General features: G+C 37.4%; 2 protein-coding genes across 2 annotated transcripts; one reads left to right on the plus strand and one right to left on the minus strand.

The window, feature by feature from the left end:
• Positions 1 to 312: 312 nt before the first annotated feature.
• On the minus strand, positions 313 to 13,418 carry LOC106134343 (protein brunelleschi). The gene is made up of 18 exons (XM_060948744.1): positions 13,017 to 13,418; positions 12,680 to 12,770; positions 12,215 to 12,436; positions 11,591 to 11,889; positions 11,038 to 11,214; positions 10,004 to 10,633; positions 7,666 to 7,830; positions 6,982 to 7,142; positions 5,694 to 5,931; positions 4,719 to 4,880; positions 4,052 to 4,383; positions 3,608 to 3,909; positions 3,316 to 3,397; positions 2,698 to 2,822; positions 1,902 to 2,071; positions 1,097 to 1,291; positions 725 to 932; positions 313 to 531 (listed from the first exon to the last, which is right to left on the minus strand). Exons 1-18 carry the CDS (start codon positions 13,204 to 13,206, stop codon positions 318 to 320), a joined length of 3,963 nt encoding a protein of 1,320 aa, XP_060804727.1. The 5' UTR covers positions 13,207 to 13,418; the 3' UTR covers positions 313 to 317.
• A 129-nt stretch (positions 13,419 to 13,547) lies between these two features.
• On the plus strand, positions 13,548 to 14,305 carry LOC106134277 (U6 snRNA-associated Sm-like protein LSm7). The gene is made up of 3 exons (XM_013334278.2): positions 13,548 to 13,704; positions 13,805 to 13,988; positions 14,108 to 14,305. The coding sequence occupies exons 1-3, from the start codon at positions 13,672 to 13,674 to the stop codon at positions 14,245 to 14,247; spliced, it is 357 nt and encodes a 118-aa protein (XP_013189732.1). The 5' UTR covers positions 13,548 to 13,671; the 3' UTR covers positions 14,248 to 14,305.
• The last annotated feature ends 71 nt before the right edge of the window (positions 14,306 to 14,376 follow it).

The following is a 14,376-nucleotide window of genomic DNA, read 5'->3' on the forward strand; positions in this document are numbered from 1 at the left end:
GGAGTTAAGTAAAAGTAACCAATCAAACCTCTCTGTTCCCTACAAACGTGAAAACGTGGGTAGTCATATTACCGTAGTCTCCGCTACTGCGAAAACGCCTTTTCAAAATCAAGCAAGTTCACACTGCCTTCATCAAACATTCTCCTGTCGTTTGTTCAGGTTGCGTTCTTCTTAAAGAGGAGTTTCGAAAAAGGAGCGACTTAGACTTCCATCCACGGAATCATATATGAAGCGAATGTTGTCTAATCATCGTGATCCTGTTAAAAGGTTAGCTTAGCCCGGCTGGATTATAGTGAGCCATTTATATTAAAGTTTTCTTAATCAGTGACGCTTATAGCTACAGGTGGTATGAATCTCCAGATATGGCTGACTTCGCCCGAACACATCACAGACTGTTGGTCTCCAGGGTCATCCAGAATGGGCTCTGTGGTCGAACATTGAATGTCTACTTTGTATTCTCCGGGCGTTAGGAAAACAACTGTACACTCGTGATAAGCCTTCGCGGATTCTGGAAGAGTCGATAGCACCACTCTGAAAGATAAAAAGATTCATGTTAATCTCTTCATAATTAAAAACAGTTGTCAACGTTGGTTTAGTCGTTATCATCATCGTATGAGACGGAGCATGCAGAAGTACAGTAAGTTTACAGGTGCAAGTTGAATTGAAAACTTTTATATCTGTTATTGTAAACGTTGCAAGTCTTGAAACAGTCTATAAAACTCACTTGTTATTCCCAGCTGTCGCTAACCGACTGTCCAGCTTATAACTGAGCTCTCCGTTGTTGTAGTCTTGGTAGAACTGCACAGAGAGGCATAATTTCCGCAGAGGTCTCTGTAAGTGGTTGCTGACCGCCACACCAAGAGATAGGCACTCGCCCGCCGAACAAGTGTACTCCTCTTGTGGCTTTATGTGCTGCTGGTTCACGCTAACCTCTGCAAGTTATGAAAAATAGAAAAAATACATATTAGAAAAATCGATGACATGGAGTTCATCAATACCTCAGTAGGGTCAAAACAGCCCTCATGAGGGACACGATCACAATACTTGGAATCCACTTAAATACTTTAAACAAAGAGAACAAGGTATTTTCACTCACCCCAGTTAAGAGGCGACATCCTAACAATATCGAGCATGGCTTGCGACAGTGTGATCCCTTTCACGGTGGCCTGCCCGCTGATGTCGCTCTGGAGCAGATGCCAACTCAGTTTGACGTTATTCGTGATGTGGGACGAACACATCAGCTCTAGGCTGTTGGTCGACGAACCGGTGCTTATCGATTTAGGTTCCGCATCTGGGAAAGAATATAATAAATAAGAAATGTAAGAACATCTAATACTTCTAATATTATGAATGCGAAAGTTTGTGAGTTGTACGTATGGATGTTTGTTACTCTTTCACGCAAATACTAATGAACCGATAACGATGAAATTAGGTATGTAGGTAGCTGAATACCCAGAATAACAATTTTTATCCCGGAGTTCCCGCGGGATTGATTCCACGCGGACGAAGTCGCGGGCGGCCTCTAGTAATAAATATAAGAAGATTGACATTTCAACGCAATTTGGCAAAATTCCATATTCCATTCTTGGACAGAGGCTTCAATGGTTTTATGGTGAGGGGGAAGGAACACGAAGAAGTTTGTTCATTTCAGGCAAGTCTTACTTGTTAACTTAAATGAGAGGCAACCATATTTTTAGTGTGGTTTGATCCGTGAGTCGTTTCGCATAATCTGACATTTCCACTGCTGAAATATTGTGATACAGGGATCCACAGATGCTCAAGAAGAATGCAATCATGACAAACAATAGAGGGATGATGAAAACATTTAATGTCTTTCAACTAAAGCTTAGATATGTATAAGTCCTATAATAAAAGTACATAATATAATATCATCTACTTACCATCGTCTAGTTTAGCAGGCGCCGCGTTGAACGGGCATCTATCTAAAGGAACAGGCACTCTACAAGATTCTTTGCTTTCAATAAGAATGTGCTTCCCGGCCGCGTAGTGGAACTCCATCTCTTCTGACGTAAGGTTGGAGACGTCTAGCACCAGGTATAGTTGAGATGGACTGGAATACATGACTCTTGTTAAACGAAGGTGAGTGGTAGAAAGAAGGTTTTAGTTGGAGGCAATAACCTTTTAAAAGGTAGGTACGCCATGCCATTTTATCCAATAATACCATATGTATATGTACAGCTAGTAGTTACTGAAAAAATCTTGCAAACACACAAACTTACACGTTGAATAAAGAATCACTTTTTTATCAAGTTAGTGCATAATAAAATCAGTTAAAACCGACAAATATTTTAATACTAGCTGTCCCGGCAAACGTTGTTTTGCCATATAAATAACTTTTAAGTAATAGTTCTAGTTAAAGAAAAATGTTAAGTGTGGACAACCCATATCACTAAGGGGTATGAAAAATAGATATTAGCCGATTCTCAGACCTACTGAATATGCATGCAAAATTTGGTTAAAATCGGTAAAGCCGTTTCGGAGGAGTACGGAGACAAACATTGTGACACGAGAATTTTATATATAAGATTAAATTGGGCTATGACAAGAAGCCGATTTGAGATAAACGACAATATCTATGGTTTCGAAAACTGGGTGTGATGTGTTAATATTACTTTAAAATTTTTTAACTAAATGGTAAATGTAAATTAATATAGGTAGATAAAAATCAAAGCTTACATTTCAGCAGGCAGGACGTCCCAGTGTGTGATGGACACGCTCGGCAGTAACTCCATGTTGATTTGCACCGTGGAGTGCCGGCAATGCATCTCTTTGCCCACGCCGCCTGAATATCTAATTACTACCTGAAAAATATTTTTTTTTTACTTAATTATTAGGCCCATAGTACACGACGTATTTTAAACGTGCAGGCGACGCGCGTTTTCGGCACCGTATACGCCGATTGTTGCGTTTGCATTGATGATACAAACGCGCGCATATAGCGCGTTTACGCGTGTTTGAAGCGATACAAACGCGGCGGAGTGAGGCAGAGGGGGAAGGGGGTGCGCGTGTACGTGCAGATGAGGCGCGTTTCACGATCGCTCCGTGTGCTTAGGTTACAAAATTGCGTCCGAATCGCGTTTGAAGTGCTTATACGCGCGTCTCCTGCGCGTTTAAAATACGCCGTGTGGAGGAGGATGATGAGGGTGGTGAAATCAATGGAACGCAACTTTTACTTGAAGGTCTATATGATAGACATGTATGCACATAGGTCGTAGGCACGCCAATGTTCAATACACTATTGAATGTATAAATACAATACAAAGCACTTAAATTGTAGACAAATAATAAAAATACCTGAGCTTCAATTTGTCTCCCTCTGGAAGGGGGCATCACGGAAATAGGAGCTGACCAACTGGTAGTGTGAGAATTTGTGGATCTGAAATAAAAAAAAGTAATTGTACATAATATAATAATCCTGATAAGTCTCAAAGGCCTAGCAGAAAAAAAATCATCTGACTGGCGATTGTTCTGATTTTGTCTTTCTTAGTGAGAAATCCAAGGCAAACCTATCACATTAATATAGGCCTTAGTGAATTTGGCAACACGTAGCGAATATAAATCTTTGTTACAATAAATAATGACATACCTAAAACTCGAAGTCCTATTAGGCATAAGTCCGCTACTTAACGAGGTTTGAGGATTCGAACTCTGAGTAGGCAGAGACGTAGTATTAGGCACAGGCGACCCCACTCTCGAAGGGTAATTCGAAGTCAAACTATTCGGAAACAGATTATCTCCCCCCACTCCTCCCAAGTCTAGGAAATCAGCTTCTGCGTATAACTTCATTCGTATACTGGCGGATTCGTTCGGCGGGATCGGCAGTTGTGATTGGATGTCTTCGTTTGAATATTGGAACACTTTTGATTGGAGTTGCGCGTCCATGTTTGACTGAAATAAATAATGTTGAATTTATTAATAGCTTAAATAAACGCCTGAACGGTGATATAAGTCACATCTATGTGACTTATATCACCGTTCAGGCGTTTATTTATATTGTTCAATATCTACAATATCTATATTGTTCACCCACCTGAATAGCAATATCCAGATACTCAACAGGCACATTACTTGTATTATTTATTCTTATTACGCAGTCAGTACTCTCTCCATTATGGAGCGATATATTCGTTGCGCTACCAACGTTCTCCAAACTAGAACAGCTTACATTGCCGGCTGTAGACACGATTGTCTCAATCGTAATTAAAGGTAAGCTAGGGATAACTTCAATGGTGAACGAAGCAGGAAATTTGTTCGGCATCGGCATATTTTTCAAACGACAGTTGGATTTGACGCCTAGCGTGTGCGTAGAGTAACCAAGTATTTGTAATTCGCCAATTTCTTTTGGCGTTCCGTGGAGGTTGACTGTAAAATAAAATATATGTAAGTAGATATGTCTAAAGCTTTTACTAGTTTGTAACTTCCGTTAAATCTCTATCTACAGATAATAAAGCAAACCAAAGACGAAATAACAGTTCACAAAAAAAAATGAGATCAGTCAGAATATAGAAAAATATTTTGTTGGAGCAAGCAAGATTTATCTTATAAACATTCTAGTAAGATGAATCTTGTTGCATTTAAATAAAGAATACCTAATCATTTCATTTTTTTAACAATAAAAAATGAAATGTTATAAGTGATAGCCATTAGTATATCTTTTTCAGTTTTTCTTGCAGGTTTATATTCTTGTTATTTCTTACCCGTGGTTGGAGTGTCCGGTGTCAATATAACTGTCTCTGGTATAGACTCGAACACCACGCCCGACGTTAGAAGCCGCATGTTTGACACTTTGAGTTCGAACGGCAAAGGGTTTGTTAGCTTCATCTGCACTTCGCATATGTCGTCTTCTACCCACAGGTATTCTGTAAGGAATATTATAAACATCAACTTTCCATGTGGTGGTTAACGAGTTTGCTTGCTGACCAGAGGAAGTGGGTTGAAATCCCGCGGGAAGCTAAGCTCTTTGACCTAAATCACATTACCATTTTTAAAGCAAGTCGAATCTGTACATACGTCAAGCTATTGGACCGGGCGATTTAAGGGTCTGGTAATCGTGATAACCGCTTCATCCATTTTCCATCATTCTTTTTTGCTTTTCTTTCCAAACAACCTAGACACTTGTATAAGCTTGAAGATTAAAGGTCCAGGTTAGGGTCTGTAAGTCTGACTAAGCATAAGCCACCCTATTCACAAGGTAGTTAGGTCTATTAGACTTTATAAAAACTCACTAACTTTCACCGCATCCTTCTTAGCGGTTCCCTCCAAACGATGAAAGGGTATCAAATCGAGGGTAAAGGGTATTCGGTGTGAAGTTGAAGGGTTCAGATTGAGGTTTCAGCTGAACGAGGTGGGGCGGGGGGCGGTAACGAAGACGCTATACATAGCGGTCATTTCATAATACATACATACTTATAATCACGTCTATATCTTTTGCGGGGTAGACAGAGCCAACAGTCTTAAAAAGACTGATAGGCCACGTTTAGCTGTTTGGTTTAATGATAGAATTGTGATTGAAATAGTGACAGGTTGCTAGTATCTCGGCTAAAAGAAGAATCCCAAGTTTAAAAGCCTATCCCTTAATCGCCTTTTACAACATCCACGGGAAAGAGATGGAGTGGTCCCATTCTTTTCCAATGGTGCCGGAAACCACACGGCGGCGTTTCACAACAACTTACCCATTTTCCCCTCATCCTTCTTGGCGTTCCTCTCCAAGCTGCCGAAGTGTATGGGCGTGAAGATGAAGGGCCCCGGCTGCGGCTTCAGCTTGACGGGGTGCGGCGCGCGCGGCGGCGGCGGCGCGCGCGGCCGGCACGCGGCGCACGCGGGCACGCGCGCCAGGCTGGCCGGCGGGATCACGGCGCCCGACGGCAGCACCAGCGGCACGGGCCCGCCCTCGCACTGGGCTGACAGGGCCTGACCGAACAGTTCATGACCTGATGTTAGTTATTTCATACATATATGTATACATACAATCTCATATCTACTGAATATTTCCCTAACATTTTGCAACAAAATTTATAAATTAAATTAATAAAATGTAGGTTTTTTTTTTTATTATCTTTTTAAAACACAAGTCCAAATTCTTTTTTTTTATATACCTAATCTCTAATGTTTAGTGTGTTTTTGTGTAACTTAAATTGGAACACAGGCTTTTAGCCTAGCTTAGGCACCAGTCTCCCGATATGTATATGTGAATATCTTATGAAACCTTTTTTGTATGGGAGAAAATAAAGATTATTTATTTATTTACATACATATTATGGTCACGTCTATATCCCTTGCGGGGTAGACAGAGCCAACAGTCTTGAAAAGATTGAATACAGCTATTTGACTTAGCGATAGAATTGATTCAACTAGTGACAGGTTGCTAGCCCATCGCCTAAAAAGGAATCCCAAGTTTGTAAGTTAAGTTAGTTATTTCATTTCTGTACTTTAAGAGAGAACACGACATTAGCAGTCATGAATCCAAGACCGACCACAGAACTAGCATCATGGCCGAAAAACACAATAATACCATTCAAGGCACACGACTTAGTCGACTTAGTCTGTCTACGCATTAAGTTCGCTAATTTGGAAGGCTTTATATTAATTGAATGCACATCTATTTGTACGAGTAATTAACTATCATGTTTGTTATGTTTATGTAGTTTAATACTCTCATTTATTAAATTGTTTCATGATTAATTATGTAAATATTAGCATGTATCTTTAGTTAAATATGTTAAACGTTATTTATGCACACGCCACACCGCTCCAAAATTCATCTTTCCTCTCATGGGTCTACTGGAAGAGATTTCGTTTGAAATAAGTAGCACCTTTGTACTAGAATTACTGTAATAAATGCTTCTGTATATAATTTCGTGTACATAAATAAATAAAGAACTATTTGTTTTTTCTTATTTTTTTACCAATAAAATCAAATCTAAATAATGTTAATTTTGAAGTCAATATTTCGATATATACCTGTAACTGTATGGCCATGTCGCGTTGTTCCTGCCTTGACAAATGCGGCCACATGGTTTGCAGCAAGAACGTCATATGCCTAGTCGCCAAGGCCGGGTGACCCATCCTTCTGGCGGCGACCACCAATTCTTGAAGCAGTTGGATTTGAAGAGCAGGCCACCCTACATAAGGCCAACAAGTTTTAACGAGAAATTTTTTTCATTCTACAATATCCCAACTAATATTAAAAATGCTTAAGTAAGTTTATTTGTTTGTTATTTCTCCACTAGTAATCTAATGAATTAATCTTGTTGAAATATCAGGATATACATATAATAAAAAGTCTGGAAAAGGTAGTCTACTAAGTAACTGCCGTGGGATTTGCTACCTATAAAAAATATCGATACTTCGGTATTCTTTTGTAAGTGGCGCTAAATTCTTTGCTTGTTTAAAGATGGCGTTAAAATCTATCGCTTTAGTAGATGACGCAGCCCATGATCAAGATCTTGTTCCAAAAGTAGGTATTTTGTTTTGTAGACATGTCTTTTCATCATATTTCCGTTGTTTTGTTTACTTTTAAAGTTATAATAAATAACAAATGTTTGTTCATATGCAGCTTCGATTTCAATTTGTATCTTAAAAAGATTCCTTACTATCTCTGGAAGAAAGTCACTTTTTACATGAAACATTAGAATTATTCCCTACCAACTTGATGTTGTATAACGTAGTTGGGGTCCAAACTGAGCCTATGTCCCGGGAAGCTGTGCAGCATGAGGTAGTAGCATCTCTGCCAGTCGGGGTTCGGGTTGTGAGCGCTGACTTGACGCGTAGCCGCTAGTCGTTGGCAGAACGCCGCTTTACGTAGAAATCCTATCAAGAAATATATTTGAATTAGAAGGCAAAGTCTTCGTTCAAATTTAAGAACAAAAAGAACTAGGCGAGTGATTACTATAAATAAAACGTATTTACTCAAACAAATGAAATAGATTCTTTACAAATATTAAAAGTATAGACATTGGAGACAAGTTAAAATTTTTAAACATACATACTAGGGTGTCCCTTAAATATGACAAAAAAAATTTTTTTTGGAATTTTGAAATGCATACCCTCTATATTTTTTACTAATGCTATAAGATACTTAAATATAAAATTTTATCAATCTAGCATAACTGCAACCAGTGCCGACCGAGCTTCAAAGTTTAGTAAAAAACGTGTTTCCTTCTAAAATTTCGGTCTGCTGTAAAATCACTATAAATGCAATGGATGAAGTGAATGAAAATAAAAAATAAATTAATAGAACATGAATCTTTAATTAAAAACATAAATTAATAACAATCACTCAGGGTAACTTCATTTTAGAGTAGTTTTTTTACAGTCTGGATACAATTTTCTATGTTCCTGGACACAGCACAGTAAGAACTGTTATTGTTCTTCTTCAACCGTGATAAGTCCGTTATAATCTTGCAATTATTTAACAGCCCTTTCAGCAGTATCATTTACAACTCTCAAATAACTTTTTTTAGCTTCCAGAAAAGCAGAATTGTTATTCCAAGAAGATGCAACTTTCTTTAGAAAACTGTTGTCGATCTGCAGTCGCGATAAAAATTGTGTGCTCTTTTCCGATACGAAATCATCCAGTGTTTTGTCTGAAAAAAGTAGAAATAAGTAAAATAAAAAATTCAACAACAATTTAAAAAAAATAACAAAATGTTTATTTAAATTACAAAATAACTTTTGAGTCAGTTTTTCCTTCGACGGGTCATAGCGTTTGCTAAAATCAGAGTTTTTGTCCTTGTTGAAGTTGGCAATAATTTTCTTCTTAGTTTGGTTATAAACTTCATCATCACATAGTAAAGAATGACTGTCTCTTCACATAAATACTACAAGTGATGGCTGGACTTGCTTAAAGCTTAAGATGTTGTTGCGTCAACGTTTTCGTACTCTTTTGACATGTGCTTTGGGCGCCACTGTAAGTACATTTGAACATCCGGCAAGCTGGGTATAGGAATCAAGATCTGTTCTTCGTCTGAATCTCCTAGACTTTCTAAGGAATTTATGGTGGAAGTAGATGCAACAACTAGTGATTCTCTTTGTCTTACAATTCTTGCCTCTTCTTCCAATCGTCGTTGTCCAGATCTTCCTTTTTTTCCGCCAATTTTTTATCTACACCACCTAAGCATCCCGGGCGACCTGGAAATCTCTGTTTCATTAAAAAATATTTATGTCCCTCTATTTTCATTCTCTCAAAAACATCAGCATATCAAACAAATTATCAAGCTTAATTTCGAATTGCTCTCACGGCTCTGAAACGTTACCTGAGTTTTCTTACAATTTTTTTGCAACTTTCTCCAAACATGATACTGATGATGATGTTTCTTCACGCAGTTCGGAAATACCCTTGTTAGAATTCTTGCATTTTCCCACTATATAATGCACTCTTTAATCACAAAATTTGCAATATCACTAACAGTCAATTTAACCTAACGAATATTGTAAAATAGGACTGTGAGAACTCTTGTCGATTAAATGGTAATTTTGCACCATTTATTTGGTAGCTAGGCAATCCGATAAGAAAAATATTTTGTTTATCACCCGTTATTCCACCGACATATTAAGCCCTAAAAATGGAGCACTAATAGTTTTAAAAAATTACTTAGGAAATGGCAAATAAAACTGGTAGTTACAAGTCACAGCGCAGTACGTTGCGCAACTAGTATAGAAAAGTTTAAATAGCAAGTCGGCACGGGTTATCGTTTATAAATTGAACTAATATTTTTTTCTAGACAATATAGGGTTATTACGAAACTTTTAAGAAGGTATGCGTAAAAAAATATCGAACTTGAAATTTAAGGGACACCCTAATACATACCTAACATTTAATCTAGAGATTTGGTTAAACTTGATAATGAAATGAAATAAATTGCTTGTTTCACTTTAAAGCAAAGTAATCCATGATAACCTTGATAAGTGTTAATAGTATGGATGAAATAAGTGTATATAGTATGAGGTAAATAAGTGTATGTAAAAAAGAAAATCTACTTACCAATTTCTTTGTAAAGTTCAGCAAGAGTATCGAACCTCTGAATCTTCTCTTGTTCACTCAAAGTCAAATTGATAAATATGACGTTTTGGAGGAAACTGGATGCATGCAAACTGTTGTTCTGCTCCACCGCTATCCTCGCGGCTTTGAAGCACGCCTCAGTCTCTATTATACCAGCGTTTTGGTATTTACTGTAGTGTATAATCGCTTTCCGATACTTCTCAGCAATATCTTCACCATTCAAAAGATATTGGTTATTGATTTGCGACGGTTGTCGTGGAATTGACGGTAGTTCGGTGCCCAAGAAGGACTTCTGACTATGATATTCAATGTCACTTGAAGATGCTAAGGATTCCGAATCAGCATTATCAGTTTCCGACTGTCTAGATGATGATTCCACACTGTCAGATGATGAAGGTGTCAGTTCGCTAGGAGGGTTCACCGGACTAGAAGTTTTTGAAGATCGGAGTGGCGACGACGTCAATTTGTATTTCCGAAATGGATCGTTTGATTGGAATAGCGATAGCTGCTTTGTTTTGTTTGGTGAACTCTCTTGCAAGCTGGCGTTCCTTTGAAGTGGCATAGGATTCCTTAGGTTCGGGTAAAGGAGTATTGCTGACGCAGCACAAAGACCTACAATGAAATAAAAATTTCTGCTCTTATCAAAACGTTATTCTAAATATTTAATTATCTGCACCACTCCTTTAGCTATCTCTATACAAAAACTTCATAAAAATGCGCTCTAATTGTTGCCCTTTACTCTCAGTCCCTTAAGTCTAAGGAGTGACTGTTTCAAGCTGGGTTCGCACGGCGCAAAATATCAGACACAAACTCTAGGGATTTTGCAAGCCGCATCGCGCTCGTGAGAACGGGTCACGTGGACTTGCCTGTGGTGCGTGCATACTCGCACAAGTAAATTGATTCGGCAAGGCGTAACTGGTGAAATGTCAAGCCGTGAGAAGCCAGCTTAATAAATAAAATTATATTTTTTTATTTATAAGTTTTTAATTTAAATATGTTCTAATTGTCATGCATACCTTCTTTAGCGGCAGCCAACCACAGCCAATCATTAACAGACTTGAGTATCTCCGCCGCATTGTGGTAAAAGCTCAGACTGTCAGCGACCAGTCCGGCTTGCAGTGTCAAGTCAGCGAGGTTCTTCGTCACTCGGCCCATGCAGCGCTTCTTGTTGTTGCGAGACTCCATGTCGAGACCTTGATGTGGTCAAAGGTTTTTAATCATTACTGTCATTGCTCTAACATGTGAGATTGAAAAATAAAAGATGTGCTTGAAGAGGCCGAGCAGTGATTTTTGTTAAATTGCAGCAAAATTACAGACTAGGACTCTCTTTCAAGTAAAAACCTGACTTACCCACTCCAGGTTCGTCATCAAGGCTCGCTTTATAGGTGAGGGCGCAAACAGGACCCCCTGTCGGGACTCGAGACAACGATAGACACACAAATTTTATTAACAATTATTTTTCCTTTTTTTTTAATCTGAATAATAAGGAAATATAATTTTATAGAAATATACTTAAATAAATTGTTATATAAAAAAGGATAACAAGTAAAAGACTAATAGTTTACTCACCAACAAAATCTTTCTTCTCAAAAGGAGCCAATAGTAGTGATACCTTCTCAAGTTTCTCTTTGGCCCTCTCAAGTCTCTTGGACTCCACCACCCAGTACAGTGCATTTATTAAATCTGCCACATTTTGTTCTAAATCCGGCACCGGGTCGTTCTCACCATAGAACATGGCATTAGTTTTGAAATTAGAAGGAGTTGTAAAGTTTTCTTCCTGCACTGGGAATGAGGCATTTGATGAGGTTGATTGTGGGAAGCTTTCTGATGATGATAAACTGTCTGCTTGTTCACTTGGAATTGAAGTTCTAGAAATCGAAAAAAAGGCCAAAACTATATAAAATATTATTTTTTTATATAACATGTTCTTAACACAATTTGATCTGATGAGATAATAATAGGACACCAATTCCTTAACAACCAAGTGGTTCATAAGTGGCACAGGGTGTTGAGGGTAATGGTTGTAGCTTTATCAATAAATTTCTATGGAAAATAATAAGGCAATAGTACATAAAAAATTTAGTGGATATCTTAAAGTTATTAAAAACAACAATAAAGAAGTATAGGTAAATGTATTAGTTGAACAACTTCCTGCCTAATCTATAAATAAATAAAATAATGGCAAACTCTCACTTTTCACTTCCTTCACTGAACACTTTGTCATCTTCATACATGCTGTAAGTCTCTGGTTCCTGTTCAGGCTTCTTCATGTTACTGAAGGGCCCAAACATGAAGGCTCGGGAGTCATACAGGGTGTTGCTGTATTTGACCTTCAGCGATTCATGAACTCTACACACTTCATTTAGTTCTACTTGGTTTGTGAACTTACTTAGTGTTATCAGGCCTAACAGGCGCCTAAAAATATAAAAAAAGTTTTTAATCTAAGTTCATACTAATATTATAAATAAAAAAATATTCGTATTTTTGTAATTGTTTGCTAAAAAATGTAAAACTTTCAGGACTGATGAAAAAATGTGGCACAAAGATAGAATAAACTTTCAAGAGTAACATGGGCTATTTTTTTCTGTAAATTTCCACAGGAAAAGCTCCATGAAAAAGCTAAATATAAATATACAGGAAGCTAGCATAGATAAGTACCGATGAGTTTGGAAGTCTCCCCAATCATTGTTCTCCACAGGATAATCTCGGACATAGCGTACCCAAATATCTCTCACTTGGCCATTGGAATCTAAAACCATTTTTGTATTAAGTAATTATTTTTTCAAAGTAGCAAAGAATAGTAAAGTTGTGGAAATTTCAACGATAAAATATTACAATTGTTCTACAATTTTCTTTAAGATTTGAAACTTGTTTCTGTACATAAAAAATAAAAATACTCACTTACCTACATTGTTAAAACAAAGCAAAAACTTACACAACATAGTTTCTATTGAAATCGGAAATAGCATGCTATACGTATAAAGTAGTTACATACCAGTAACTTTGATGTTATTGACCTTTTGAATGCGCTCCCACAATTTGTTGAAGTTCTTTAGCATTCCGCCTATGCCCTTCACCAGCACTAGAAGACAGGCGTGGTGCTGGGCATGTTGCGAGTAGTCAGGGTGCGACATCACCGACTCTCCAGGTGCGTGAGATAAAATATAGCTCACAGATGAGCGCATTGATATCTCATTTGATTAGAACTGGGTTAAAGACACGTAACTATATTTGCTTGCAAGCCATTGGCGATGTTGTAAGTTAAAAAGAATAACTAGACGGTATGGTCCTTTATTTCACAATTATCCCTTTTTTAACTATATTTGTTGAAAAAATTCTAATTTATCAATATCGAATACCAAATTTCGCTAAAAAACAAACATTACACTGTGCAGATATGAAACGAATGACACTTGTTGGGGCGTATTTTGACAGAATTTTTGATTTTGACATTGACTTGATGACAGTTTGTTCCGTGTTTTGTTTTTTACTTCTTTGAGATTTCTTTTGTCTGAGATTATACCGGCTATTAAAAACATAATATACCGGCTATCACTGTCATTAGTTTACATGTAAACATTGTTCTATATTATAACCTGGAAATCTATTTTGTACGACAAAAAGTGATTACTTTTAATTAAACCGGAAAAATGGCTTCGAAAGAAGGAACTGATAAAGGAAAGGTAAGAAAATAAGTCGTCCTACAAAGCCCACTGGCACAAACTAGCCAATCAATAAAAGAATATACCCTATTTTTTAATCATTTCTTTCTTATTCTTACAGACGGGTCAAGGAGCTGGAGATAATAAAGAAAAGCGTAGAAAAGAATCTATTCTCGACCTTAGCAAATACCTGGAAAAAAGTATACGTGTAAAATTTGCTGGTGGTAGAGAAGCCGCGGGAATCTTAAAAGGATATGATCCCTTGCTGAATCTCGTCTTGGATAACACCACAGAGTTCCTCAGAGGTTAGTTTATTTAGTTAATGCATTGCAAAATTTATTTTAATAAGCTTAAGTTTGTTTATTACTCCTACTTATTGCAGAGCATCTCCCCACTTTTCATAATTCTTTATATTGAATTTCAGATCCTGATGACCCATACAAACTTCTTGATGACACAAGAGCCCTAGGTTTAGTTGTATGCCGTGGTACTTCAGTAGTTTTAATATGTCCAATGGACGGTATGGAAGCCATACCTAATCCATTCATCACCCAAGAAGGATAGTTTTACACTACTTTTGTATTCCTATAAGCTTGTAAGTAAATATAAGTATTCTCTAATATTGAAGTGTTTTATTGATGTGTAGAGTTTGAGCTTTCCTTTGTAAACAATAGCAGTACTTCAGTGGTAGTG

This window comes from Amyelois transitella, chromosome 17, assembly GCF_032362555.1.
Source record: "Amyelois transitella isolate CPQ chromosome 17, ilAmyTran1.1, whole genome shotgun sequence".
NCBI classification, from domain to species: domain Eukaryota; kingdom Metazoa; phylum Arthropoda; class Insecta; order Lepidoptera; family Pyralidae; genus Amyelois; species Amyelois transitella.

Coding starts and splice junctions, on each gene's coding strand:
- LOC106134343 (XM_060948744.1), bottom strand. CDS start 13,206: ATGCGCTCATCTGTGAGCTATATTTTATCTCACGCACCTGGAGAGTCG. Junction 5,932..6,981: donor ACATGGCCATACAGTTACAG/GTATATATCGAA, acceptor CTGTTCGGTCAG/GCCCTGTCAGCCCAGTGCGA. Junction 1,292..1,901: donor GCCTGCTAAACTAGACGATG/GTAAGTAGATGA, acceptor ATTCTTTCCCAG/ATGCGGAACCTAAATCGATA.
- LOC106134277 (XM_013334278.2), top strand. CDS start 13,672: ATGGCTTCGAAAGAAGGAACTGATAAAGGAAAG. Junction 13,705..13,804: donor AAGGAACTGATAAAGGAAAG/GTAAGAAAATAA, acceptor TTATTCTTACAG/ACGGGTCAAGGAGCTGGAGA. Junction 13,989..14,107: donor CACCACAGAGTTCCTCAGAG/GTTAGTTTATTT, acceptor ATTGAATTTCAG/ATCCTGATGACCCATACAAA.